The sequence below is a fragment of the Oncorhynchus mykiss genome, chromosome 17, assembly GCF_013265735.2.
Source record: "Oncorhynchus mykiss isolate Arlee chromosome 17, USDA_OmykA_1.1, whole genome shotgun sequence".
NCBI lineage: Eukaryota > Metazoa > Chordata > Actinopteri > Salmoniformes > Salmonidae > Oncorhynchus > Oncorhynchus mykiss.
In genome coordinates, this window is record NC_048581.1 from 61023539 (window position 1) to 61050475 (window position 26937).

The 26937-nt window shown below is 42.0% G+C and overlaps 2 protein-coding genes across 5 annotated transcripts; both read left to right on the plus strand.

The window, feature by feature from the left end:
• The first annotated feature begins 1169 nt into the window (after nt 1-1169).
• LOC110494275 (RNA-binding protein 5) lies at nt 1170-14064 on the plus strand. 4 transcript variants are annotated; one of them, XM_036950360.1, is made up of 26 exons: nt 1170-1439; nt 1762-1818; nt 2299-2364; nt 4422-4590; nt 4754-4906; nt 5099-5168; nt 6404-6477; nt 7477-7560; nt 7736-7796; nt 7977-8048; nt 8136-8296; nt 8406-8503; nt 8655-8742; nt 8849-8917; nt 9068-9143; nt 9262-9365; nt 9491-9626; nt 9730-9821; nt 11227-11427; nt 11528-11680; nt 12016-12096; nt 12311-12505; nt 12755-12829; nt 12935-13038; nt 13204-13333; nt 13570-14064. In XM_036950360.1, the coding sequence occupies exons 5-26, from the start codon at nt 4835-4837 to the stop codon at nt 13693-13695; spliced, it is 2322 nt and encodes a 773-aa protein (XP_036806255.1). In that variant the 5' UTR covers nt 1170-1439; nt 1762-1818; nt 2299-2364; nt 4422-4590; nt 4754-4834; the 3' UTR covers nt 13696-14064. The 4 variants fall into 4 exon arrangements, with proteins under 4 accessions (XP_036806255.1, XP_036806256.1, XP_021424893.1 ...); XM_036950361.1 differs by lacking the exon at nt 2299-2364 and adding an exon at nt 4032-4148; XM_021569218.2 differs by lacking the exon at nt 2299-2364.
• Nucleotides 14065-15739: 1675 nt separating this feature from the next.
• LOC110494276 lies at nt 15740-20184 on the plus strand. The gene is made up of 2 exons (XM_021569221.2): nt 15740-16092; nt 16236-20184. Exons 1-2 carry the CDS (start codon nt 15996-15998, stop codon nt 16925-16927), a joined length of 789 nt encoding a protein of 262 aa, XP_021424896.2. The 5' UTR covers nt 15740-15995; the 3' UTR covers nt 16928-20184.
• The last annotated feature ends 6753 nt before the right edge of the window (nt 20185-26937 follow it).

The window sequence follows — 26937 nt, forward strand, 5'->3', positions numbered from 1 at the left end:
AGAAAGGCCTCTTTAGTGTCCTAAGTTTTCATAACTGTGACCTTAATTGCCCGTGTGTAAGTTGTTAGTGTCTTAATGACCGTTCCACAGGTGCATGTTCATTGTTTATGGTTAATTGAACAAACATGGAAAACCCTTTACAATGAAGATCTGTGAAGTTATTTGGATTTTTACGAATTATCTTTGAAAGACAGGGTCCTGAAAAATGGACATTTCATTTTTTGACGAGTTTAGGATTGTGTATAGGCTTGTCTCCCATATGAATCTTCTCTTTGTGCCAGACTGGGTTCGATTGCCTTCTGTTTCTTTTTTTCAGTATTTATTTTTCAGTATATGTTGTATGTATGTGTATATACACTGTATGTATATTATTTTACTGCTCCAGGGATATAATTATTGTTTGGATAACCTTATTTACTATTGTGTATTGATTTTTACCTTACATTTGTTCACTCTTTATGCGATGCGCAATGCAGAGAATACCGTAAGAATAATGATCATTTCATTACCATCGTGAATTATTGTAATGTTTGTGTCAATTAATCCCAAAAGGAATGGGTTGCCAATTGTCGATTTGACACGAAAATAACATTTCATTCATACATTTCTCAAACTCTCACCTTCTCTTATCTCTCCTTTCCTGACAGGCATCCATCCCCTCCTCCCAATATCAGTCAATCATAATCACCTTCATTGTGCATCGTTGTAAACATTTGATTAATTACCGTTTGTGTTTCCCTTTTATCACTCGCATGTTTATCCTTGCCATAGTCTAGTGGCTTTATAAATACATTTGATTTGACAGGCGTAGGGTTCCATCATAGGGAACAACGAGATTTTATAAATTAAACAAATTAGAATAGTAGTTAATCTCTATAGCCGGATAATCTAAAATCGATTAATAACACACACGTATGTCTACTTCACTAACGTTAGCTAGCTATCTAACGCGTTAGTCAACGCAAAGGCGTTAGTTAGCTAGTTTACTAATGACCTAGATTACTATCTCTCCTTGATTAAATTCGAACTCTACATTCTGTCCATACGCTTTATACTTTTTGTTTAGAACAAATGTGTTCCTTTTCTCCTGTTTATAAATATACTATTCCCGATTTCAGGCAACGCAACTCTAGCTACATCAGCGCGAGTCGAGCAGACGGGACTATGACGTCACTGTGACAAATTCGATATCCTTTCTAGCCATGACCGAATGAACGTAGTAGGTTAGGATAATTCGTTTAGATGAGGAAAAGGATTTTTGACAAACTGTATCCCATCTAACCATTACCCATTCCTTTGGATTTACAACAGTAGCTAGCTAGCTAACGTTAGCTGTATGCTGGCACAAAACTAAAGAAGGAATCAGAGGGAAATACATTTTTCTTTGTAATGTTATAAAACAGGCCACGAAAGCCAGGCCTTGATACTTTATTTAACTGGTAAGTATTCAATTTACATTGCTATCAACTGCTAGCAAATCTGTTCTAGCAAGATAATCCTTGGCTGTTCAATCATCTCACCTAGCTAACGTTATTTTTAATCTGTGTACTTGGCAAAGACCTAGCTAGCTAAAATAGGAGTTAGTTAGGTAAGTACTAGCCGAGACTTGTGTCGCTTGCTACATCCTTAGCTAGCTAGATAGCCAAGTTAGCCAGCTAGCATTGTTTTTAAGCAATAACGTTAGAAGTAAATTAGTGTTGAACTATTTCTCATTTCAACAAGTTTAGTAATTGATGCAACATTCATTTTGCATCCCTACAGTTCATTTGTAAGCCTGGCTGTTGCTGTTCAGCAGTGAAACATGGGCGCTGACAAGAGGTGAGAATTTCTCCGACCTTTATGCCTGACTCAGGAGTAAAGATTGCCAGAAGATACCGACACTACCATTACGTTTGTTTACACTGAGCTGCACTGAGGTCGGAACGCAGTCATAGTTACATTAAGGCACCATGCACAGTGCGATATATGGATCGAAAACGTACCTCAATGCCGGGATTGGATATGCTACTGTACTAGGTTGTACCTTTATCCACACTGCTCCATTGAGAAGATTGAAATACTGCCAGTTTTAACTGTACAATTAGGAGTACTGTGGCATGTCCCGTCCCTGCATTGAGGTACATTTTCCGACCCACATCTCAAGGCGGCTCCATGGTTTCTTAATGTAATTATAGCGCATGGTTACATGCACACAATCATGTGATTATTGTGGATAGTCAGGTTAATACACTGAACTGCAACATGTAAAGTGTTGGTTTCATGAGCTGAAATAAAATATCCTATTTCTCCTTTGCCAAGATTATCCATCCACTGGACAGGTGTGCCATATCAAGAAGCTGATTAAACAACATGATCATTACACAGGTGTGCCTTCTGCTGGGGACAATAAAAGGCCACTCTAAAATGTGCAGTTTTGTCACACAACACTGTGCCACAACACAGTGCCACCGATATCTCAAGTTTTGAGGGAGCATGCAATTGGCATGCTGACTGCCGGAATTTCCACCAAAGCTGTTGTCAGAGAATTTAATGTTAATTTCTCTACCATAAGTTGCCTCCAACGTTGTTTTGGAGAATTTGGCAGTATGTCCAACCGGCCTCACAACCGCAGACCACGTGTATGGCGTAGTGTGGGCGAGCGGTTTGCTGATGTCAACGATGTTAACAGAGTGCCCCGTGGTGGTGGGGTTATGGTATTGGCAGGCATAGGCTACGGACAGCAAACACAATTGCATTTTATCAATGGCAATTTGAATGTACAGAAATACTGTGATGAGATCCAGAGGCCCATTTTTTTTTTAAGTTATCTTTGACCAACCGATTCATATCTCTATTCAGTCATGTAAAATTCATAGATTAGGACCTAATTAATTTATTTCAATTGACTGATTTCTTCATATGAACTGTAGCATGTTGCATTTATATTTTTGTTCAGTATATTATTTGTAATTTAAAACATTTACATGCAGTACCAGAAGAACGATTTCCCTAATTATCCTGTTTACATGGACACATCTGAAGTCAGGCTACTGATGGGACTTTTGATAAATGCAGAAAATCCGCAAACAAAATACGTTTTCTACTATGGTGACTGTTATTTTTGCAAAGACAATTTGATTCTGAGTTCGGACATATAAAGTTTGTATGTGTAAACTATATATAAGATATATATATATATATATAAGAAAGCTGTTTACATTTCTTAATAATTTGAAATTGCTCAGAAAAGCAGGTGTTTTAATCAGCGTATGCTTACTTCGAATATGATCTTACGCCGATTTAAGATAAACAAAGTACGGTGTTTACGTGAATAATGCCATACTCTGTAGTGTGCATGTAAACGTGCGCTATGATTGTGTTCCGACCCCAGTGCAGCTCAGTGTAAACAAATGTATAGGTAGGGTTGTTATCTCTGAATGCAATGCACTCTTCTGACAAACATGGTATTTTCTAGTAATGCCCCATTCATAGATGCAAAGTACCTTTAGCGCCTATTGACAATAGTGTCTTCTGTCCTTGGGTGATTTGTTAAAGGTGCAATATGCAGAAAGGCTCTGCCATTTCCTGGTTGCTAAAATTCGCTTAGTTTGCCTAATTTAAGTTTGTGACAAAACAAGCAATGCATAATAATTGTACAATCTAAACCGCTGTGAAATATCTTTAAAATAACCAAAAATATTGTATTTTCAGCTGGTGTACAAAACCGAAAGTAAAAGATGCAAAAACTAAACATAAGAACCGGAAGCATAGAAATAGCGCTCACAGAACATATCTATCGCTTCTTAGACTTGCTTTCAATGAGAATGACATATCTATAACTCATTGTGAATTTGGTCGGGTCGCCCTAAATGTTACATATTGCAGCTTTAAGGGGCCTGACGCTAGTTCTGTACATTAAAACGCATCGCTTGCAGTATGGTTTTGGAAACATAAGGAAAGTATCTTTCATATCAGCAAGAAATCAAAGGTTAAATTGCCACATACATTTTATAGAGTGAGGGTTCCCACACGGCCATATTTCCATGTTACAGGGCTTGTAAACGGACGGAAGACAGAGGCGTACCTGTGCTAATTAGCTATCTGCGTCTACGAACACCTGTGTTGTCACTGGAAAAATAATGTCTGCAATTGTATTAAAACAGTGAACAGTAAGTGAATATTTAGCATTTGTCAAATTATTTTGATATGAAAGTACAGGGCTTTATGTTGCTAGAACCGTACTGCAATTGAAAATCAATTCATGTTTAGTTGGAGTATTTGGCTGTTTTGGCTTCCAGAGAAAATTCACCTCTAAACAGAACATGTAAGGTCCTTGGACTATAAGGAGTAACGTTTGGCTCCTTTAGTCCATTATTGAGCTAGGAATGCATTAGCTGAATATGTCATGTGAATCATGTTACCTTGTGTGCTTATGTTCTGAGGTTTGGCCGAAGTGAGCGTAGTGGGAGGTATGCGTCAGACCGGGGGCGAGATGATCCAGAGTGGCGTGAAAGACGGGACAGAGAGCAAGATAGGGATTATGACCAGCGCTGGAGTGACGAGAGACACACTGACCGTTTTGATGAGCGCAGAGAGCGAGACGGCCCTGAGGTGAGACTCAAGGAATCAAGTTACGGTCATGGGGATCTCATTGACCTTGGACATGCATTCATCAAAAACATGTTCTGTACTGGGCTGTTTGCCATGAAGAGCTGTTGTTCTCAGATGTAATGTTGCTTGCCCTCTTCAGTTAACAAATGTTTTCTTCTTGCAGAGAAGGCGAAAGCGCCACAACAGTGACAGGTCTGAAGATGGCTATCAGTCTGATGGCGATTATCAAGAGCAGGATTATAAGATGGAGTTGGGGCAGGAGGAGAGCAAGACCATCATGCTCCGGGGCCTGTCCCTCTATGTCACAGAGGAAGCTGTAGGTCCTCTTTATTCCTAACCGCACGTTGATATAACTACTGATAATATATGCTTCACAGAGCTTGCGTATAGAGGCTAGCATGTCATATGCAGTATTGATGTGTATAATAGGAAACATACATTGTGGATTGTGACCTCTCTTGAATATAGTGAACCGTGGCCCACTGAATGTTCCCCTCCTGTGTTTCAGATCCAGGCTGCTCTTGAGCAGCTGCAGGGACCCCAGCCTGTGGACATCCGGCTGATGAAGAAGAGGACAGGTGAGAGTTGTTGTCTGGAGCCTCAGGTTGATTCGGCTCCACACACACTACCACCCCACACACGCCACCTTGCCTCCAATATCAATCATATTTGCCATAGCAAAGGAACCTTCACCACACCTACACCAGTGGGTCTTTTCTTTTGTGGATTGTTTTTATTTGTAGATGAGATTGAGACCATAAGGGTATCCTTCGAAGCAAGCTAGATGTACTCAGGGTTTTTATAAAGCTGACCAGCCTCAGTTTGCTTCACATTCCAGCTCAGTCTTCGTCCGTACTACGACAGTGGATATTGCTTGTCCGTCTGACGCTAACTCTAGCAGGCTTGTAACTGTGTGTGCATGTCGCACATGGCTACAAACCTTTCATTGAGACAATGCTGAAACATCAATCCATGGGTGAGTCAGTGCCACATTTTCATTTGTGCCGAACTCAAAATGAAAGAAAAGTTATCTTGCAAATTCAGCAGGCTATGGTTTATTTTATTACTTATTATTAATGCTGTATTTGGTGTGCTTATCAATGCACAAGCACCCTTTTTCCTCACTCATATCGATATTTTTTTATTTATTAAGTCATACAAGTGTTTTACATTGCATGAAGTTTAAAATGCGTTCTGTCATAAAAAGTGTAATGTGATATTTTAACACAAACATTTTTTATTAATAAAATATTGACTCCGTCGTCTTCCTAATGAAGGGGATGATGAATCAATCTTTGCAAGAGGGAATCTGATTTCACTGGTCCTCAACTCTCTGCTCTGTCATTTCATTCAGGGTAAGTGGAGTTAGCCCTGAGTTAGCCTGCCCTGGAGCAGGTTAGTTCTGAAGGATTCGTTGCCATAGTAATTTACCTGGCTAAAAGGTGAGCCATTTTCGTGTGACTGGTTATCCCAAGTTGAACTCTGAGTTGACCAAAGTTACCTCGCTAACTCCTCAAATGTGCTTCGTTGGATACCCCTTTGGTAAGTGGGTGTACTTGTCTCATTTTTTTATTTTTTTTTAACACTTCACATCTTATCATCTTTGCGTGGCAATCAGTCAAGTGTGGTCCAAGCACTGTCATCTGAAGGCTTTCATGCTATGGCAAAGGTTACCCCTCCCCTACCCTCTTCAAAGTAAATCCCACTGTTTCACTTGTAATGGGTTGTGAAGCAGACTGTGACAGAGTTTGAATGTTGTGCCAAAGCACTCTGACTAACACAACTCCCGTCTATATTTGAATGCTGTCTCTAGGTATAAGCAGAGGTTTCGCCTTCGTGGAGTTTTATCACTTGCAAGATGCTACCCGATGGATGGAGACCAATCAGGTTGCTTCAACAATCGCCAAGTCTAGATTTTGTCTTGGAGATCAGAGCCCAAAATAACAAACAGATGTCTTGAGAGACTGACCTTTGAGAAATTTGCTGTATAAGTGACCATTTGCTGAGAGCTGAGGGTCCTACATAGACAAAGGACAGCACCAACGCTTTTGTTACATGAATCTGATTTCTTTAAGTTGTCTTTATAATATCATGAACTAGATGGATTATTCTAACAGAGATTCTAGTTTAAACAGGTTAGACAGAAAAAAATAGTCTACAATAATACAATAATTCCTGTACAATAAAAATGTGCAAGATTAGCATTGGACCCTCTGAAGCTCACCATACAAAGTGTCAACTTATACATTTTTAACATTTGGAATGAAGACTGGATTTAAGCAATCAAAAGAGGAGGTAGCTCATTTTGTGTGTGCTGTTGTGTAGCTAAATAAGTGTATATTTTAAGAAAATAAGGATTTTACTTTGAGAGTTTAGATGCTCTTTGGTTCTGGGTGTCTCACATAGCCATGTTTTGATATGGCTACCCCAAGGGCAGGGTTCCACATAGCACACTTTGCTCCAGCTCAGTCTCTTGGCCCATTACACATCCTCCACCTTTCAAACCGAAGACGAGGGAATGGGCCAAGGACGGGCTGGTAGCACTCCGGTCCGACACACTGCTAGAATCCTACCCAGCACATGCACTCCCCTTTCTCTATCTCTCTCTCTCTCTAGCTCTCTATCTCTACCTCCCCTTGTAGCTATCTCGTAGCTTTCTCTCTCTTCTCTCTCTTCTCTTCTCTCTCTCACTCCCTCCATGTGTCTCTGTCTGATCTACTCACCCCTGTGTTCTCTGAGGGGTTGTACCTAAGCGAGTGTGAACCTAGCAACTCTTTCCCTTCCCGGCTGTGCTCGCTCATGGGGTGTGATAGTATGAGAATCTCACCTGACTGTGTGGCTAGGAGTTGAGGAAGCAAAAATAACTGGTGGCTTTTGATCTTACAGAATAAGCTGATGATCCAGGGAAAGTGTGTGGCTATGCACTACAGCAACCGGAGACACACATTTGAAAACTGGCTCTGCAATGCTGTAAGTATCCCCTCTTCTCCACCTCCATGTTTCCTACTCCACAGACCAAATCCCTTCTATGTTTTGTGTTGCCAAATGGTTTCACTCATAGTTTCCATCAATGTTTCTAGATACACTATTTTGTCGTTAAAGTTTAATTCAACTGAGTGAAAACAATGTAACCGGTTGCTTGCAGTGCGGTCTGTACAATTTCCGGAAGAGGCTGAGGTGCTTCAGATGTGGAGCAGTCAAAGTAGGTAAGTAGCCCGGTGTTCATACTTGCATCCCCAATGTGGATGGCTCAGCAAAAGAGACCAGTGATTATCAAGTATCACATTCTAGACCCTTGATGTGAAAGTCCAGTGGCCAATCCCAGGTGATATCATAGTTGCTGGGTGGGCCTTGATAGAACTACTTTGCTATTGTGTTTTAAACAGAGGGGTCAGAGTCTGCTGGCCCCAGTGACTGGAACTTAGAGCCTAAGCAAGCTGGAGACTACTGTGGTGACAGTGAGTACCATCTTCTAACCATTCTGTGTGCCTTGGTGTGTGGCTATTGATAGGAAGAGTAGGAACATTCTCTTATTTTCTTGACAGCGATCATCTTGAGAAACATCGCTCCCCTCTCCAGCGTTGAGGCCATCATGACGACCCTGGCTCCCTACGCCATCCTTTCTCCGGGCAACATCCGTCTGATCAAGGACAAACAGACAGGACAGAACAGAGGCTTCGCCTTTGTACAGCTCTCCTCTCCACTGGTATGCGTGTTGTCATCAGAATGATGCACATTGTCATTGTAATATGATTGGCTAAGTTAGGTCTCATGTTGACAGTATGTCTGCAATCCTTATTCTTATTCCTGTGTAGGAGGCTTCCCAGCTACTGACAATCCTCCAGGGCCTGCAGCCCCCTCTGAAGCTGGATGGGAAGACTATTGGGGTGGATTATGCGAAGAGTGCCAGGAAGTGAGTCATGACTCTGTCTCCCTTTACCAAACAATACACCACATACTCACTCCGTACACAGCTATAGGAAAGCACCATAGGAACAGGAAGATTAAACATGCATCCTCCCACACCAAAATCCAGATCTCATTTCTTTGTGTTTCCCCGACAGAGACCTGCTGATGCCAGATGGAAACAGAGTCAGTGCCTTCTCCGTTGCCAGCACAGCCATTGCTGCTGCTCAGTGGTCCTCCAGCCAGGTATCACTATGACTACTCCCTCTGCACCTCATGTCACTTTATCTAAATCATGTAGTTGTGGTCCCACCACTCTGTTCTCATGCCTTGGTCTCTTTCCGTCTTTCAGCCAAAGCAGGCCCTGGGTGCTACCACAGACTATGGTTCCCTGCAGGAGGGCTGTGCACAGCACACACAGGTCAGTACTCTTTGGAGGCCAACTCAACTCATCGTTCCACACCAAGTGGGGGATGCTCTTTAAACCTGAAGCTGTGCATCAGGGACAGATAGTCAGTAAATTGAACTTTAAAGATAGTTTTAAGCAACATGTATAATATTTGTCTTTCAGTATGGGCAGGATTATCTGTCGTGGCCTCAGCAGCCTGCTGTGTTGGATCCTGCTCCTGGAGACGGAATATTAGGAGGTGAGAATCCAAATAGACCGACGTCTACTTCACAGTGCGTCTTAACACTACAACTAGTGACTCAGACTGTCTGGTTTATGTTATGACTTTAATCATGGTTCGTGTATTTTAATGGCAGCTGCACCAGGAGTGAAGGCCCTGGTCCCTACAGCAGCAGGTGTGGTTGTTTCCCAGACCACACAGATCTACCAACATCACCTCCTCAGCCAGCCTACCATACAGGTAGCGCTTAAGAGCTCACATCAACATTTATGATGCTTGTTACACACATGCTGCTCAATCGGGTGTTGTCAATACGGATGAGTGCAGCAGTTGAACATGTGGTGCTGTTGTTTTTCCACCCACAGGCGCACCAACTAGTTGGGCAGATTGATGTGCCACCACAGGCAACCAGTTCCAGAGTTGCCACCTCTTCACTGAGAACAGCAGCAGCTGCTTTGGCAGCCTCCCCTGGAGCTGCTACTTTCCCTGAAAGCACATCTGGTAAGAAGGGATTTCCATTCTTAATTTAATTTGAACATCATTGCCATACATTGAATACCTGAAGGTCATTCAATACAATGTATCTACTGTTTCTTTTAACCAGTTGTTCCTGACACCTCTGCTTACCAATATGATGAGTCATCTGGGTACTACTACGATCCACAGACTGGTCTGTACTACGACCCTAACAGCCAGGTATGTATAGTGCCTTCGGAAAGTATTCATATCTTTTGACTTATTCCACATTTTGTGTTACAGCCTGAATTCAAAATGGATTAAAAAAAAATATACAAATGCTCAACCATCAACAAACAATACCCCATAATGTCCAAGTGAAAACAACATGATTTTAGAAAGGTTTTCAAATGTATTGAAAATTAAATACATAAAGTATTCACACCCCTGAGGCAATACATGTTAGAATCACCTTTGGCAGCGATTACAGCTGAGTCTTTCTGGGTAAGTCTCAAAGAGCTTTGTGCACCTGGATTTGCACATGATTATTTGTACAATTCTTCAAGCTTTGTCAAGTTGGTTGTTGATCATTGCTAGACAGCCATTTCAAGTCTTGCTAAAGATTTTCAAGACAATTTTAAGTCAAACTGTAACTAGGCCACTCAGGAACATTCAATGTTATCTTGGTAAGCAACTCCAGTGTAGATTTGGCCTTGTGTTTTAGTTTATTGTTCTGCTGAAAGGTGAATTCATCTCCCTGTGTCTGTGTCTGTTGGAAAGCAGACTGAACCAGGTTTTCCTCTAGGATGTTGCTTGTGCTTAGCTGTGTTCCGTTTCTTTTTATCCCCCCAAAAAACTCCCTAGTCCTTGCAGATGACAAGCATACCCATAACATGATGCAGCCACCACCATGCTTGAAAATATGACTGGTTGTACTCAGTATTGTATTTTTTGCAGTTTTACTTAAGTGCCTTATCACAGCCATTTAACTCTAACTTTTTTAAAGTCACCATTGGCCTCATGGTGAAATCCCTGGGATGGTTTCTTTACTCTCAGGCAACTGACTTAAGAAGGAATGTATATTTGTAGTGATGGGTGTATTTCTAGTGTAAAAAATATATATATAATTATAGTGTAATTAATAATTTCACCATGCTCGAAAGGACATTCAATGTCTGCTTTTTTAAACGTTTAGCCATCTACCAATAGGTGCCCTTTGCGAGGCATTGGAAAACCTTCTTGGTCTTTGCGGTTGAATCTGTGTTTGAAATTCACTACTCAACTGAGGGACTTTACAGATAATTGTATGTGTCGGGTACATAATGAGGTAGTCGTTCAAAAATCATGTTAAACGCTATTATTGCACACAGTGAGTCCATGCAACTTATTATGTGACTTATTAAGTACATTTTTACTCCTGAACTTATTTAGGCTTGCCATAATAAAGGGGTTGAATACTTATTGACTGAAGACATATCAGCTTTTCATTTCTTTTGAATTTGTAAACATTTCTGAAAACTTAATTCCACTTTGAATACTTTCTGAAGACAGTGTAACTACTCTCTCACCCCTATAGACTTCCTTCATATCAGGGAAATGATCATGATTGATGTGTCATTATTATGTATTTTAAATCTCTGTGTAGTACTACTTCAACTCCCAGACCCAGCAGTACCTATACTGGGACAGTGAGACACAGACCTACATCCCTGCACCAGCAGCAGCAGAAACAACAGCAGCAGCAGCAGACTCCAGCTCCGAACAGGCTTCCGCCTCCTCAACAGCCTCATCCAGCACAGAGTCCAAGGAGAAGAAGGACAAGCCCAAAAGCAAGTCTGCCCAGCAGGTAACAGGCAGACAAGTACCTCTTGCAAGCATGGGAAGTCTCATACTGAAGCACTAATGCATGTAGTGAGATATGTTAGTAACTCTGTCTCCCATTTCAGATAGCCAAAGACATGGAGCGATGGGCCAAGAGCCTAAACAAGCAGAAGGAGAGCATCAAGAGCAGCTTGCAGGGCCTGGGACAGGGTAGGGATGAGGACCGGAGAGAGGCTGCCGCTGCCGATGCAGGCTTCTCTACCCTTTTTGAGAAAAAGGTACTCATGATTATAACCCTCTGAGTCAATATACTGTAGCTGGCTCTTAAATCATGTCACAGCTGTGGTACTGGGATACTTATCTCAATTAAAGGATTATGAACTGTTTGGTGTCATGTCAATGGGTGGCAGGTAGCCTAGAGGTTAGAGTGTAGGGCCAGTAACCCGAAAGGTCGCTGGTTCGAATCCCTGAGCCGACAAGGTGAAAAATCTATCAGTGCCTTTGAGCAAGGAACTTAACCCTAATTACTCCTGTAAATCACTCGGAATAAGAGTGTCTGCTAAATGACTAAAATGTAAATGCAAGTGTCTGATTTTGTGTTTTGCTCCTCCAGCATGGTGCAGGGTTTGAGACCCAGCCATTGGTGATGAATGAGCTGCTGAAGAATGGAGAACCGGAAACCCCAGTAGCCAAGGTAAGGATGTAGCTGAGATGGCACTGTGAAACACTACTGTTAGACTACAGAGAAAGACAATAGCAGCTTGGATTATTAGTGGTTTTGGGCCATCTGGTGGTGAGATGTGGAATCACTTTGTATCTATCCCTATTGGAAAGCCCAGTCCTCACTTCTCCAGTGGATTGTGGGGCATGGTTCTCACTTCATAGTTAAAGGTTTGTGTGTGTTGCAGAGTGGCCTGGTGGCAGCCTACATTGGTGGGGACAGTGACTCAGAGGAGGCAGCCAACCCAGAGAGTGGAGGTGTGGGTGATGAGGGGTCAGACAAGCTGACAGACTGGAAGAAGATGGCCTGCTTGCTCTGTCTCAGGCAGTTCCCCGGCAAAGACGCCTTGCTGCGTCACCAGCAGCTCTCAGACCTGCACAAGGTAGGATGGCAAGCAGCAGAATGGCACTTTAATCTCTGAGTCTGGGTGGAGGGAAATATTTAGGGATATTTTTGGCCCTGCCATCTGCTGAGGGTGTGCAGTTGCCTTTTAGCATAAGCAAGGTGAGAACACATATTATTTTGAACTGTCAGACCAAGACTAGTCGTGGCATTTAAATGTGTGAATTGCATAGTTCCTGGGGAGTATTAACCCCTTTTTTTTTTTTTTTTTTTTGCTTTATTGTCTTAGCAAAACTTGGAAATTCACAGAAGATCCAAACTATCTGAGGCCCAGCTGGAAGAGTTGGAGAGAAAAGAGATGGAGGTAGGCTTTACTCTTTGAAGATTTTTGACATTCACAGGAACATTTTTAGAATGCCGAGATCTTCAATGATTATAATTTGTGTTATGTTGACATGATTCTGCGTAGCTGAAGTACAGAGACAGAGCTGCTGAAAGAAGAGATAAGTATGGTGTTCCCGAACCACCAGCACCCAAGAAGAAGAAATTCTATCAGCCTCCTGCCCCCACAGTGTAAGGGCTTCAACCAATCCTATCTCAAAAGCAGGGGGTCTCACGTTTCGAGAATTTTATTGTCCAACTACATCCTTGATCAATTCAAGTAATCAGAAATAAATTAATTACATTTTATTAATAGTGTTTGATTAATTCACCTCTCATCAACCACCTGACACACAGGAACTACGAGCAGCCCACCAAAGACGGTCTGACCAGTGACAACATTGGGAACAAGATGCTGCAGGCCATGGGCTGGCAGGAGGGCAAGGGCCTGGGCCGCAACCAGCAGGGCATCACTGCACCCATCTCTGTGAGTTATGCAGCCAAAATGAGAAATTAGAGGCCTTTTTCATCTGCAGTGAGTTAGTGCAGAGTGCTTAAATGGCCTGTAGTTTCTTGTCACTGGGCTATTTCCTGACAGGTCAGGTTGGTGCATGGCGGTGTGTTGAGTTTGTATATGTGTGGCCAATTAGCAGGTGTACCTAAGGGGGTACCTGAGCCCAATCTGTCTGTTTTCATAAGCGTCTTCTTGCCCTCTCCACACAGGCCTCATTACGAACCAAGGGCACAGGCCTGGGCATCAAGGGAAGCAACTACGAACTCTCCGCATCAGACACCTACAAGGACGCCGTGCGCAAAGCCATGTTTGCACGCTTCACTGAGATTGAGTGAACAAATACTACAGCCATCCACTCCATCCTCAATCCCTGTTACCTGCCTATTATCCTCACCACTGTGAAAATGACAAGAACAAGAGGAACAATGTGTTATTTATGACCTCTGTGGCCTTGTACAACAGCTATAAATAATGAAGATATTGGGCATTTCACAGGCCAAGCTAGTTCTTCTATTTAATGTATTTTTTTATTTAGTAAAAAAAAAAAGCTTTCTTTATTGCCTTTTTCTTCCATATAAAATGCTGTCAATAGCATTCTGTACAGTTTGTAATTTTGTATGGAATACAAATGTGGCTGTGCTAAGCTCCTCTTTGGTTTTTTGTCTGAGAGAGAGATCAGAATTAAACTTGACTTTTGTGTTTACGTGCCTCCATCTGCTTTTTCAAATTTCAGAATACTTTTTTAATTACATAATCTGATTCTGTGAATCCTTGTACATGTGCTTCAAGTTGCAGTATTGCTGCCATAGTCTCAATCCTTCGCATATGTGCTGAAGTTTTCAATTGTTCACTCACTGTAGCCACAGAGGCACTTTGATTTGATAGGGAAGTTTTCATTTTTAGGAGTATTGTGATGAGGGCTGCCCCTCCCCACAGCCTGTCTGACTCACTGGACATTGCTGAACTGCTCCTCCTGGGACAGTTCGCTGGATCCTTGAACCCCAATGTTACCCTTCAATACTACTTCTCACCTCGCCTGGCTTGTGTATCCACCAGAACAGGTATGATTCCAGCATCAACTCTATTGGGTTTTGACAAATTATGCTTTATGGTAATGTTTTGACTAAAGGTAAACTCTTGCAAGGAATGTTTGATATTACTGTAACCTGTTTAGAGTTAGAAGTATCTGATTTTGTGGTTTTGGACTACCAGATATAGAGGTTCCATTGAACAGAGGTGTGGAATGCACATGATTATGAAGTATATGGAGAGTAGTGAAAGAGCAACGCTGGTCCTTAAGCATACAATTTAGCCCTTTTTCCAACAGGCTCCCGATGTCAGGGGAGACAGATGTTCTATATATATACATATGTATGTGATCTCACCTGGCTTCCTCTTGATAGATTAACAGTATTCTATCCAAATTAAATTGATCAACGTCTCAGACGTATTTGTGTTATGCACCAGGTTGATAATGGATTTAACCATCACAGAGTGTGACAGATCAGTGTAATGAAGTTATCTCATTAGATGAATAGCCAAAGTGGCTGGAATGTGTGGTGAATCCAATAGAGCCTTCTGTCCTGTCAACTTAAGCCAAGTCATGAGACCTTGGGCGGCAGGGTAGCCTAATGGTTAGAGCGTTGGACTAGTAACCGGAAGGTTCAAACCCCCGAGCTGACAAGGTACAAATCTGTCGTTCTGCCCCTAGGCTGTCATTGAAAATAAGAATTTGTTCTTAACTGACTTGCCTGGTTGAATAAAGGTACAAAAAAAACAAAAAACTTAATGACGGCTAACTTGATTAAGGAGACAAGGTGATGTGATTGTTGTCTGTTTTGCATCAAGCCATCCCTTGATTTGGTCTTTGAGATGGTGATCTAAGGGAGTTTCGGAGGACTAATGGTCGATTTTATTCACAGGTTGTCCTGTTATTACTTTGATCCATATGGGTCTGAGCTGGACGCAATGCTGGAAAGAGGAGTTCAAGGAGGAGTTTTCCCTGACCAAACTCCACCTTTCGCTCTCTAGATCGGAGCTCCAGCTGCAGCCACAGGTATTTATGGATAGACAGACAGATGTCAGTCATGCTGATCTACTAAGATTAATTTTCACACACGGAACCATCAGGCTCCTCTTTTTGTAGACTTGGGGATTCTGAGCTTGTCCAAGGGCAACAGGTGTAGTCTTTGTATTTCAAATTAGACTACTGACTCTGTCCTCTTGTCCCTCTCTCCCAAAGTCGGGCATAGCCCCTTGGGTCTGTTTGCAAAATCACACTATTAATAGAAAAACAACAATACTTAAACTACATCAGGAGACCACTTTTGAGGTCTGGAAATGTTTTATTAAATGTAGATTTTTGGGTGTAGTTACCCTTTAATGCAGCTGAGCACCAGCAAGAGACCATTGTTAGCAATGTTTCTGTAGCGCTCATGTGATTGCAGAGTTTGCTAAACAATTGGCCACTGTATTGATGCAAATAATCATGATATTATTCTGCTAGGTAGGCATGGTCTACTTTGTTTGCTGTACAGGGTCTTCATGTTGCTCTACACCCTGATTTGGTGTATGTACTCTGGCCTGCTGTTCTCCAATCTCAAGTGGCTTCTTCAGCCACCTGACCTACTGCCTGATGGTCATCTACCACCTGGTTGCTTCCTGTAACCTGGCCTGTGCCACAGTCCTAGTCAGGTGCCACAGCAGGGACCAAATAAAGACCTGCTCTGGAGGTAGGATGCTCACAGACAGAAATGTGATGATAATAAGATGGCTGCCCATGCAGCTTTTTGTTTTAAGTGAAAGTTGAATTTCTTGATTGAATTGGTCTTTATCGAAACTAATGAACTGACTGATATCTGCTCTTCATTCTTAGGGGACCAAACTAGAGAGCGTGGAATCGGAGCAGAGCCCTTGGGTCCTTTCCCTCTCCCCTCTCTCCTCTTCATCTCCCCGAGACTGCAGTGGTTCCTCCACAGCCTGATGTGTGCCTTCTGCCTCGCTGTGTCCTTCCTCTACTGGAGCCTTGACTACCCCATGGAGAACCACCCTCTGTCCCCATTCAACCTCAAAATGCACATGGGAAATTCTGCCCAGGCCCTGCTGGACCTTCTCCTATCAGCAACGCCCATCTACCTGGCCCACTACCTCTATCAGCTCCTCATTGGCTGCCTTTACATCCTGTTTGCTGTGGTCTACTGGCTGGCAGGCCAAACCAACCTCAGTGGAAAGCCCTACATTTACAAGGTACTGGACTTTGGAGGGTGCCCCTTGGTGGCCACTCTGTGTGTGCTTTGCTTTGTTCTGGTCTGCTTTCCCCTCTGTCACTTCCTGGTGTGGAATGTGCAACTGCTGAGGAGGCAGCTGGCGGGCAGGGTAAGGGGAGAGAGGCTGAGAGGCTTGGTGGTGGGGGGAGGGGGCGGCCCGGTGCCGGTCTCCCTCTTGGACCCATTCTCCTCAGTGTTAACCCCCAGGAGGAGGGGAGAGGTCTGCGGCGATGGGGCCACTCAGTCCCTACTCTCATCCACCACCAGTCATTTCTACAGTGCTGTCACTGTCTACCTCTGAGGTCCAGTCTGAACTAACATAGAGCTTGATGCCATGTTGTTTTACATGTTCTGCATAATGTCATCCATCTGTGTTGTCCTGTCCCTGTCAGGCCAAACAATACGATGCTTAACAGATCTTCTCTTCACTTTGTAGTGTGTGGTGTTATAGTTGCCTGATCCAAAAGGTAACATCACAGTGGCCAAACTATGTTAGACTTTGTATCACCAGGGGGCAGTAACAGTATTAGTTGCTTTGATCGAACGTGTTCAGCCTTAATCAATTCAAATAGTAGGATCAATAAATTAGCCAGCTTACATGATTAACACTGAAATTCTAGAGTAGGCTCAAGTTGGGAGTGGGAGTAACAAGTCATTAATAACATGCTGGTTTTAGGGTTGTTGTTTTTTCTGAATATTGTACAAGTTTGTTAAATTGCATATTTTATCGAAACTACAAAACTGTGGATGGATCCTACTTGCAGAATACACAGGCCACTGTTGTCCTGTCCATCCTCACACAAAGCAAATAACACAGCTGCACATGAAGTCTAAAATATGAATGAGGCTTATGTGAGCAGACTGGTGTGCCAATAAGAGCAATGAAGAAAATATATGGTAATTTGACATTAAGAAAATTGTGGGACTTGCTCTACCTGTTTAAAATAATAGTTGTGGTCGTTGAAGAAGTTATTACAGTTTTTACTTAAACAAAACAAACAAAGCAGTTAAAATATAGTGAAAGTTAAATGTAAAATAATTGGTCTGATTACTTTGATATACTACTATATCAACCTTATTACTTTGGATAGAGGGGAAAGTTAGATCACACATTTCATCAGAAATAACTACACTCGGACTACTACATTTTTTTATACTCTCCTACTAAAATACCACAGTATATGACAACGTAATAATAGAGCACAGAAGACAATGAGGCATTGTTGAAGTTTTAAACAAGTCAAATATTTTATTTTTTACAACTTATTTTGATGACAGAGCGATCAGTGGGAAGAGGGCCGGAAAGGGGGAACCCCTTCCCTCAGAGCACCTCTGCTTCCAGGGGGGACACTCAAGTTAACTGAGCATAGCATATAAAGGGTCCGTTTTAGTTTTTTTTTTATGTAATTTTCTCCGTTTCTCCAGTTGTTGTTTTTATTTTTTCAGGTTTTCCCTCAAAATCACACTATTAATAGAAAAACAACAATACTTAAACTACATCAGGAGACCACTTTTGAGGTCTGGAAATGTTTTATTAAATGTAGATTTTTGGGTGTAGTTACCCTTTAATGCAGCTGAGCACCAGCAAGAGACCATTGTTAGCGATGTTTCTGTAGCGCTCATGTGATTGCAGAGTTTGCTAAACAATTGGCCACTGTATTGATGCAAATAATCATGATATTATTCTGCTAGGTAGGCATGGTCTACTTTGTAGTTAACATTTAATTGAGGAGGTTTTGGGAAAGCCTTTCCATCTCTACCAGAAGAAGGTTATCGTTAGCATCATCGCAAACGGCGACATAAGGTGTAGACATACAGTACGCGCGCGCACCGCGCACACACACAAGTTCAATACATTTAGTATTGGAAATTAGTTGCGCTATGAAGACAGCTCCCTCCAAGGCATGTGTTGCTAGGCAACCCCCCTGCAATTACCTGGGCAGTCCTGCTCCCTCGATGGCTAAAACCAGTGTGAGAAACGTGCTAATTTAGCAGACACTCTTATCCAGGGTTAAGTGCCTTGCTCAAGGGGCACATCAACAGATTTTTCACCTAGTTGGCTCAGAGATTCAAATCGGTCACCTTTCAGTTAGTGGCCCAATGCTCTTAACCGCTAGGCTACCTGCCGCCTAACAAAAGTTTGTGGTAGTGTTGTTAGACAAAGCAAGGAAAGTGAACTTCAAAACATGATGTAGTTTTATTGGAATCTGCAGCTGTTGTTGGTAACTAATGAATCTGCTAGCTTCTGACATGACTTACTGCATCTTTAATGACAGCAGTTGATATATTACTACAACGGATCTACCTCTTGAATGTTAGAAGCTATTCCTGTTCTGAGAATTAAAGGACGATTTCATACGTTCAAAGTTTTTGGTAAAGTGGTCAAAGTAGCTGATTTGTGTCAAAAGTTACATTGTTTACAGTTAATAGAATATAATGTTGGGAGTCATGTCGTCACAATGGCCCTTTAGAATTCTGAGGAAATCCCATGAAAGTGGATGGAGGACAAAAAATAAGTTTAAAAAAAGCGTAATCTTTTTTTTTTTAAGTATAAAAGATATCAAAACGTTGTATACAAGCATACTATTTCAGAACAATCGGCACGTTTTAAAGTTTGAATGACGTTTCTAGCTTAAACAGTGTAGGAGGAGTAGTGTTCCAAAGAAAAATAATATGAAGTATGATGAAGATTTAGAATGGGACATTTGCTTCGCAAGTCCCATTAATTACACGCAACCACCCCCCAATTCCTTATTCGTTTGTCACATAAAGAACTGACACATTACATTATAGCCAAAATGTACCATACTCATATTAGTATGCCATCAGTTGGAGGTAAGAGCACTACAACACACCTTTCTATCCCCCAGCACTTGGGGACTGGTAGTAGCCCAGTCTCCCTCCTGAATTGGGTGGATTAGTGTAAAGTGGGGGCAAGTCGTGACATCCCAAGTTCTTTACTGGAACTCGGCTTTTAAGGGGCAGCACAAATAATGGTTTATTCGAGCAGGTTTCATTTACTTAACAAAGATGAGGATAATAGCCCGGCAAAATTCCTGCTGCTTTCATACAATCACATCAGGTGGTGTGTGACCGGATTGGCCTGCTTGGCCCGAGTCTCCTCTCTGATTGACAGCGTGACAGCCAGGCCTCAGCAAATTAAGTGACATTAAGGCAGTCCAGTGACAGCCAGCCTTCATCTCCTTGTTGATTAATACCACAGCGACAAAATGAGAGGTCTATTCCATCTGCAGACGGTAAATGGGAACATTTTGGCAGTTGTCATCTTAGTACAACTAATTGGGGACTTGCTGGAATGCATCATATCAGTTTACAAGGAGTTTTATTTAACACAATAGCCACAGATGCACAGTCATGGGTGTAGATTTTAAGTCTGAAGAAAGGGTTAAATGTGATGCTATCTTTACTGACATTTTACCTTAGTACATATTCCTCGATTTTTTCCCAGATTTCCAGAGCATGATCTGTGATCTCTCCAGACAGAGGGTTTTGACCATTATACAGTGCCTTGCGAAAGTATTTGGCCCCCTTGAACTTTGCGACCTTTTGCCACATTTCAGGCTTCAAACATAAAGATATAAAACTGTATTTTTTGTGAAGAATCAACAACAAGTGGGACACAATCATGAAGTGGAACGACATTTATTGGATATTTCAAACTTTTTTAACAAATCAAAAACTGAAAAATTGGGCGTGCAAAATTATTCAGCCCCTTTTACTTTCAGTGCAGCAAACTCTCTCCAGAAGTTCAGTGAGGATCTCTGAATGATCCAATGTTGACCTAAATGACTAATGATGATAAATACAATCCACCTGTGTGTAATCAAGTCTCCGTATAAATGCACCTGCACTGTGATAGTCTCAGAGGTCCGTTAAAAGCGCAGAGAGCATCATGAAGAACAAGGAACACACCAGGCAGGTCCGAGATTTGGATACAAAAAGATTTCCCAAGCTTTAAACATCCCAAGGAGCACTGTGCAAGCGATAATATTGAAATGGAAGGAGTATCAGACCACTGCAAATCTACCAAGACCTGGCCGTCCCTCTAAACTTTCAGCTCATACAAGGAGAAGACTGATCAGAGATGCAGCCAAGAGGCCCATGATCACTCTGGATGAACTGCAGAGATCTACAGCTGAGGTGGGAGACTCTGTCCATAGGACAACAATCAGTCGTATATTGCACAAATCTGGCCTTTATGGAAGAGTGGCAAGAAGAAAGCCATTTCTTAAAGATATCCATAAAAAGTGTTGTTTAAAGTTTGCCACAAGCCACCTGGGAGACACACCAAACATGTGGAAGAAGGTGCTCTGGTCAGATGAAAAATTGAACTTTTTGGCAACAATGCAAAACGTTATGTTTGGCGTAAAAGCAACACAGCTGAACACACCATCCCCACTGTCAAACATGGTGGTGGCAGCATCATGGTTTGGGCCTGCTTTTCTTCAGCAGGGACAGGGAAGATGGTTAAATTGATGGGAAGATGGATGGAGCCAAATACAGGACCATTCTGGAAGAAAACCTGATGGAGTCTGCAAAAGACCTGAGACTGGGACGGAGATTTGTCTTCCAACAAGACAATGATCCAAAACATAAAGCAAAATCTGCAATGGAATGGTTCAAAAATAAACATATCCAGGTGTTAGAATGGCCAAGTCAAAGTCCAGACCTGAATCCAATCGAGAATCTGTGGAAAGAACTGAAAACTGCTGTTCACAAATGCTCTCCATCCAACCTCACTGAGCTCGAGCTGTTTTGCAAGGAGGAATGGGGAAAAAATTTCAGTCTCTCGATGTGCAAAACTGATAGAGACATACCCCAAGCGACTTACAGCTGTAATCGCAGCAAAAGGTGGCGCTACAAAGTATTAACTTAAGGGGGCTGAATCATTTTGCACGCCCAATTTTTCAGTTTTTGATTTGTTAAAAAAGTTTGAAATATCCAATAAATGTCGTTCCACTTCATGATTGTGTCCCACTTGTTGTTGATTCTTCACAAAAAAATACAGTTTTATATCTTTATGTTTGAAGCCTGAAATGTGGCAAAAGGTCACAATGTTCAAGGGGGCCGAATACTTTCGCAAGGCACTGTAAATGGAGGTCTATCTTATTCTGCCACCAGACTGGAGAAACAGCAACTTCCACACAACTGTCACCTCCTGTCAGGGTCCGGTCACACTCCATAAGCTCAAGCGCCCGTCATCCCAGCTGTCCCACTGAATACCATGCTGTGTAGTAGGTGAGTCGTGACTTGCATATTGTAGTGGGCCAGGCTATGAATGGACATATTTCAGTCACCCTGCTGTATTTCCATAACAACCACTACAAGGGGCCAGAGTGTTTTAGAGGGGATTACATATACACATTTCTAATGTCCATTTTTCTAATGACTTCTGATCCTATAGCAGATTTGTACTATAGTGAAGGCTGTCAAGGCAGATAGAAACCATTTGCAGTGTCTCTCAGAAAAGCACTCCTTGACTAATATATATACAGTATGCATTTATACAGTTTAGTTCCTAAACACTGAGCCAACTATCTTGAATAAAACTCATTCTCTGTCATTCAAATTTACATTCAAAGTTCTGCATGAAATGATTTCTCCAGTTGGCTATTCTTGGATCTGTAATTGTAATGTGGGGATGTGCACTAGAATAGTGAAAGCATAGGTTTGTTTTAGGGCATGAGGGTCTGCATTAAAATCACATCAGTGTTACAGTTTAAACTAAGGTTAGCACAAAGAACGTCACCTTGTGATACTAAATCAACCTTCCAGACTACCCATGACTCCATTCCCGCAACATGAACATGTAAGAAGCGTGTTTGATACAGTTCACCTGCAGTAATAACCTTCCAGTCATGTCACCTAATTAACCCTTAGTAATTGCAAGGACTTGGTCTTGATTTGTTGAAAATGTTGACAAATCAGACAGGCGTTGTCCCGTGTCCTCTGGCGACCCTGCTGAGTGTCTTGGTGAGACTCCTCTGGGTCCTCTGGCCCTGTTTCCACTTGGACAACATGAGGCCCAGCTATGGAGGGGTTCTGGGTTTTGTGGTAAAGGGCAGGATGCCACTGCTGGTCAGTGGAACTTTCCCATCCTTGTCTTATGGTCAACATAACTGTGTCGTCTTTCAGCAGCTTGATAGAGAATAGTTTTTCCTCAATATTTTAGAGAAATGTGTCATTTCTCCCCAGTATTTACTACCTCTATTTTAATTAAGACATATTTTCCACAATGCTGATTACCAATAACAAGCTGGTCTTTTGTGAACATTTTACCATTTGTAAATGTCTTCTGGCTAGTACAGTACCATCAGTGTCATAAATCAGAGGTAAAGTAACGGCAAAGTAAATACATGAACAATATGTCCTTCTGATTGTGGTAAACCTGTTAAGTAAAGTTCACCTTTCAGAATATACTGTAGTTCTTGTCCTCATTTTACTGGAGACATTTTGAAACCCATTTTCTTCCCTCCCAACAAAAAGCCATGGCATTTTTTCAACTTCGTATCTGAGATGACTTTAATGATCTCTAAGACAACTAAGACAGTTAGAATTACAGTTGACTCCTGTGAGGTGATCATTGGATAAGTGCATAGATAAAGGAGAAAAAACTAAATGTAATTAGATTAGTCTTTAATGCTTCCCACAGTATATCACTTTATCACTGAAATAGCCATGCATGATTCAGCGGGTGAGCCTTTAATAAGTGTAATTGAGAGATTATGTGAGGCATGTTCTCATTACACTACTATTTATTATCAAATTATACCCTATTATGAATCGGAATAAAACTGGACTTTTTGTGATTAAATGAGTGCCATGGGCTACTCTACTGCAGCATGTTATGTACTGATTGGCCTATGTTGACTGGAACAGTCTTCATAGCCTCTATTGTTCCTTTTAACATCAGAGCACTATTTCCACTATTGTCTCTGATTGTTTACGAACAACAGTCCCATTAACCGTGGCGGTCCACACCAAACTAAATCAAAGACTCTCTTTGTGCAATGACAGATCCATTTCCAAGCCATTACAGTATGTGGACTGAATGACCAGGTTTACAGTTAAAATTAGTTTGACGTAGTTGGAGATTGCAGCTTGTGTGTCTGTCATTCATGGCCAGCCCCAGGATTGCGCTGTGTCCCGTGGTTTCCCAGCAGTCCCGCTGCTGCCCCCGTCGGTTGTTTTTGGCAAGGATGAGATGAGCATGCAGTCTGCAGAAATTCTAATATGGTGTAATTGCAGACTGCAGTTCTGGGCATTTCTTGATGTGGGTGTTCCCTGATATCAGGAAATGGCCAATGATGCATGCCATTGGTCAGTTCCGGTGTTAGGAGACTGATTGTTTCTCGACACAGATGATTTGTTTACATAGTAGATTACCAGGATGACATGCTTGAGAGGGAATTTTAAATCCATGGGGCACACTAGCATTGCTTTAGATCCCTAATAAAACAAAGTAGATTGGTCCTACTACTGTTCAGATGTACAAAAATGTATCTGAAATGTAGCCGTACACATCAACAGCTGTCGTTTTATAGAATAACACAGGAAAGATGTGCACCCCACCATGACATACAAGTGTATTCGAAATGCATCCGTAGCTGCCGCAGGCCGACGCATAATTTGCACCTATCAACACGCATGAATCAGCTTGACAGAATGAGCACCACTAGGCTATCAAAGATTCTTACAGGCTTCATCGCTTTAACTTCAATCCTTTGAACTGTAGGCTACATTGCTTTCGAGTTTGTGACACTACGCAATGAGCGTAACCAAGCCGCCACTTTCTGTGCGGCACACACACACACACACACACACACACAGACACACACACACACACTATCGCAAGTATGACTTTTACAGTAGCAACTAATGTGTATGGCAAATAACAGAGTGAACATTTGCCTACTTCTTTTAGTAGGTTACACATGGTATTGGTCCTACTACTGCGACATTCAAAATGTTTAAAAAATCTGGCCTATCTGAAGTGAAGCCATATACACAACAAATGTCATTTTGCACACAAGAAAGCACACGGTGTTGAAGAGAAGCCCCACAAAGACTGGTAGCCCAAGATGCGCTCATTAAAATAGCACATACCATAACCATTGATTCAGGACCATGCACAGAAGGCTACCACCAGTCAGCATGATGAAAGGGTAACGTTAAATGCTCTGCCAATTTCAGCACCACCAAAGTGGACAGCCAGGACAACAGGAGCACTGTGCCAATAAGCTACATTGGTCATTGGTCCCTCTACCCATCAAATAACACATCTGTATATCTATCAATTGCAATTAGACCCGCAAAAGCAAGTAACGACATTAAGAATCACAGATCAATCTTAAAGATGCATTGAAGTAAAAAGCAAAGGCCTAAACTTTACATGACATAAATCATTTAGCCAAACAACCAGTAGGCTCACAGGAGGGAAAACCAATGGATGAATCATTTTGGAACAACGGCGAGTGCCATAAAGGTTGTGGCTTACCATTTAGAAGAGTTGCAGCCTCCTCAATGCTGTGTTGAACCTCATGAGAAGTTTTTGATTCCCTTCCTTTTCCTGGCGAAATGTACTTGTCAGGTCCCTCTCAAATGCCAGCTGGAAAAGTTGGGTTTTTCATTGTAACATATTCTTTGTTCAGAGTTTATGTTCACTGAATATGTTCTTCATGGTGGAGAACACATGTTTGCACATTGCTGTAGATGCCCCAATTTTTTGTTGTTGCATGTTTCAGTTCCAATAGCATAGTCGGCATTACTGACAACGGCTGTATCTTTGAAGAACACTGAGTGAGGACCATTTGTTGTTGATATGGTTGCGATTTCACTTCCCAAGAATGTGCGAGCCACAATAAACTCTGCTTCCACTGGTTCAGTTTTGGTTAGATTCAACCAGTTGTCAGGTGCTAGTGGCTGAGGTAACGGTGGTGCAGGTGCTTGTTGTGATGTTACTCTCCTGCTGCTGGTCCTAGGCCCTGGCTCTTCTCCATCGTGTTGGTCAGAAGGTGGCGTGGGGGATGGGCTGGTATTACATTTGATGATAGGCTACTCAACCTTGGGGATTTGGCCTGCAGGCTGGTCGGTGAGCTTGGCATCACTCTCAACATGGTGCTCCTCAGTTTTTTGGCTCTTGGCAGTGCCCAGACATGTTTGGATATCAATGCTGATAAAAGCGTAGCCAACTAGCTATATTTATTCAGCGTGCTGCTACCAAAACTTAACAAAGCTACTAGCTAGACTGTTATTAGCTGTAGGCCAAGCTGTCTGTAAAAGTGAAACACATTTTCCACTCTCTGTGAGAGAAAAAAAACAGCTCTGGGATCCAATGAGCTTCCTAGGCAAGGTAATGAAGGCGGTACCGTATTACATTGCATGGCTAGGTGCCCAATTAGAATGCATTTTTGGATTTGAACTACTAAATATTACATTATTACATCCCCCCCTTCCTCACCCTTCCTCAGGTCATAAGCGCACACACGGCATATAGCCTCTGTCCTGGTCTGTGCTACTGGCAGGCCCGGAAGTGCCCAATTGGCAAAACCGGGCAGAGTAATTCATATACCATTTGTATGTTTATGGGGTATCAAAAGAGCCGGCCCTACAGGTTAGGATAATTACCGTGCTAGGTGAATTAGCGTCGCAGGTTAGGAGACTAAGGTTAGGTAAACGGTTAGTGTCAGGCTTAGCTACAATACTACAGTTGAAACAACCTTTATCCCCGACAGGAAAGAAATGGCCAGGGACCAATGGTGAGCTTCAATTGGTGTAATTTGACATAAAGAAACACCGATATCACAAAATGCCCCTAATTACGGTCTGCAATTACCCTTCTCAAAAATTCCACTCGTATGGCCCACACTGTACAAAAAAAGTTGACCTTACCAAGATATCTCTTACCATTAGAATGCATTGACTTGACGTCTTACCAAGATCAATTATCACTGGCTTGAAACAAGTCAGAATACCTTAAAACAATACAAATGATCTTGATGCATTTTCTGAGTGATCAAGATCAAAACAAATAAATGTAACAAATAAATGTAACTTCATTGTCTCAATACCATCCTTAAAATTGTAGGTAAGATTCACATTTTTTGCAGTGCACTGTGCTCCAACCCGTTCATAAGCAGAATGTGAGGAACTCACTGAGAGAAGCTCCAGCATAGTGGGATCAGTGAAGGCTTACCATATGGAGGTCAGTGAGTTCTGCAGTCCACTTGTCTAGGGACAGATCCCTGCATTTGCTAGTACAAGATAGATAGCTTGAGGTCTTCATCATAT

Bases quoted from the DNA above. Each gene is read 5' to 3' on its own strand.
- LOC110494276 (XM_021569221.2), top strand. From the start codon at position 15,996: ATGGTCATCTACCACCTGGTTGCTTCCTGTAACCTGGCCTGTGCCACA. The intron at 16,093-16,235 runs GTAGGATGCTCA...CTTCATTCTTAG, and splicing joins AATAAAGACCTGCTCTGGAG to GGGACCAAACTAGAGAGCGT.
- LOC110494275 (XM_021569218.2), top strand. The intron at 8,504-8,654 runs GTGAGTCATGAC...TTTCCCCGACAG, and splicing joins TATGCGAAGAGTGCCAGGAA to AGACCTGCTGATGCCAGATG. The intron at 9,627-9,729 runs GTAAGAAGGGAT...TCTTTTAACCAG, and splicing joins TTTCCCTGAAAGCACATCTG to TTGTTCCTGACACCTCTGCT.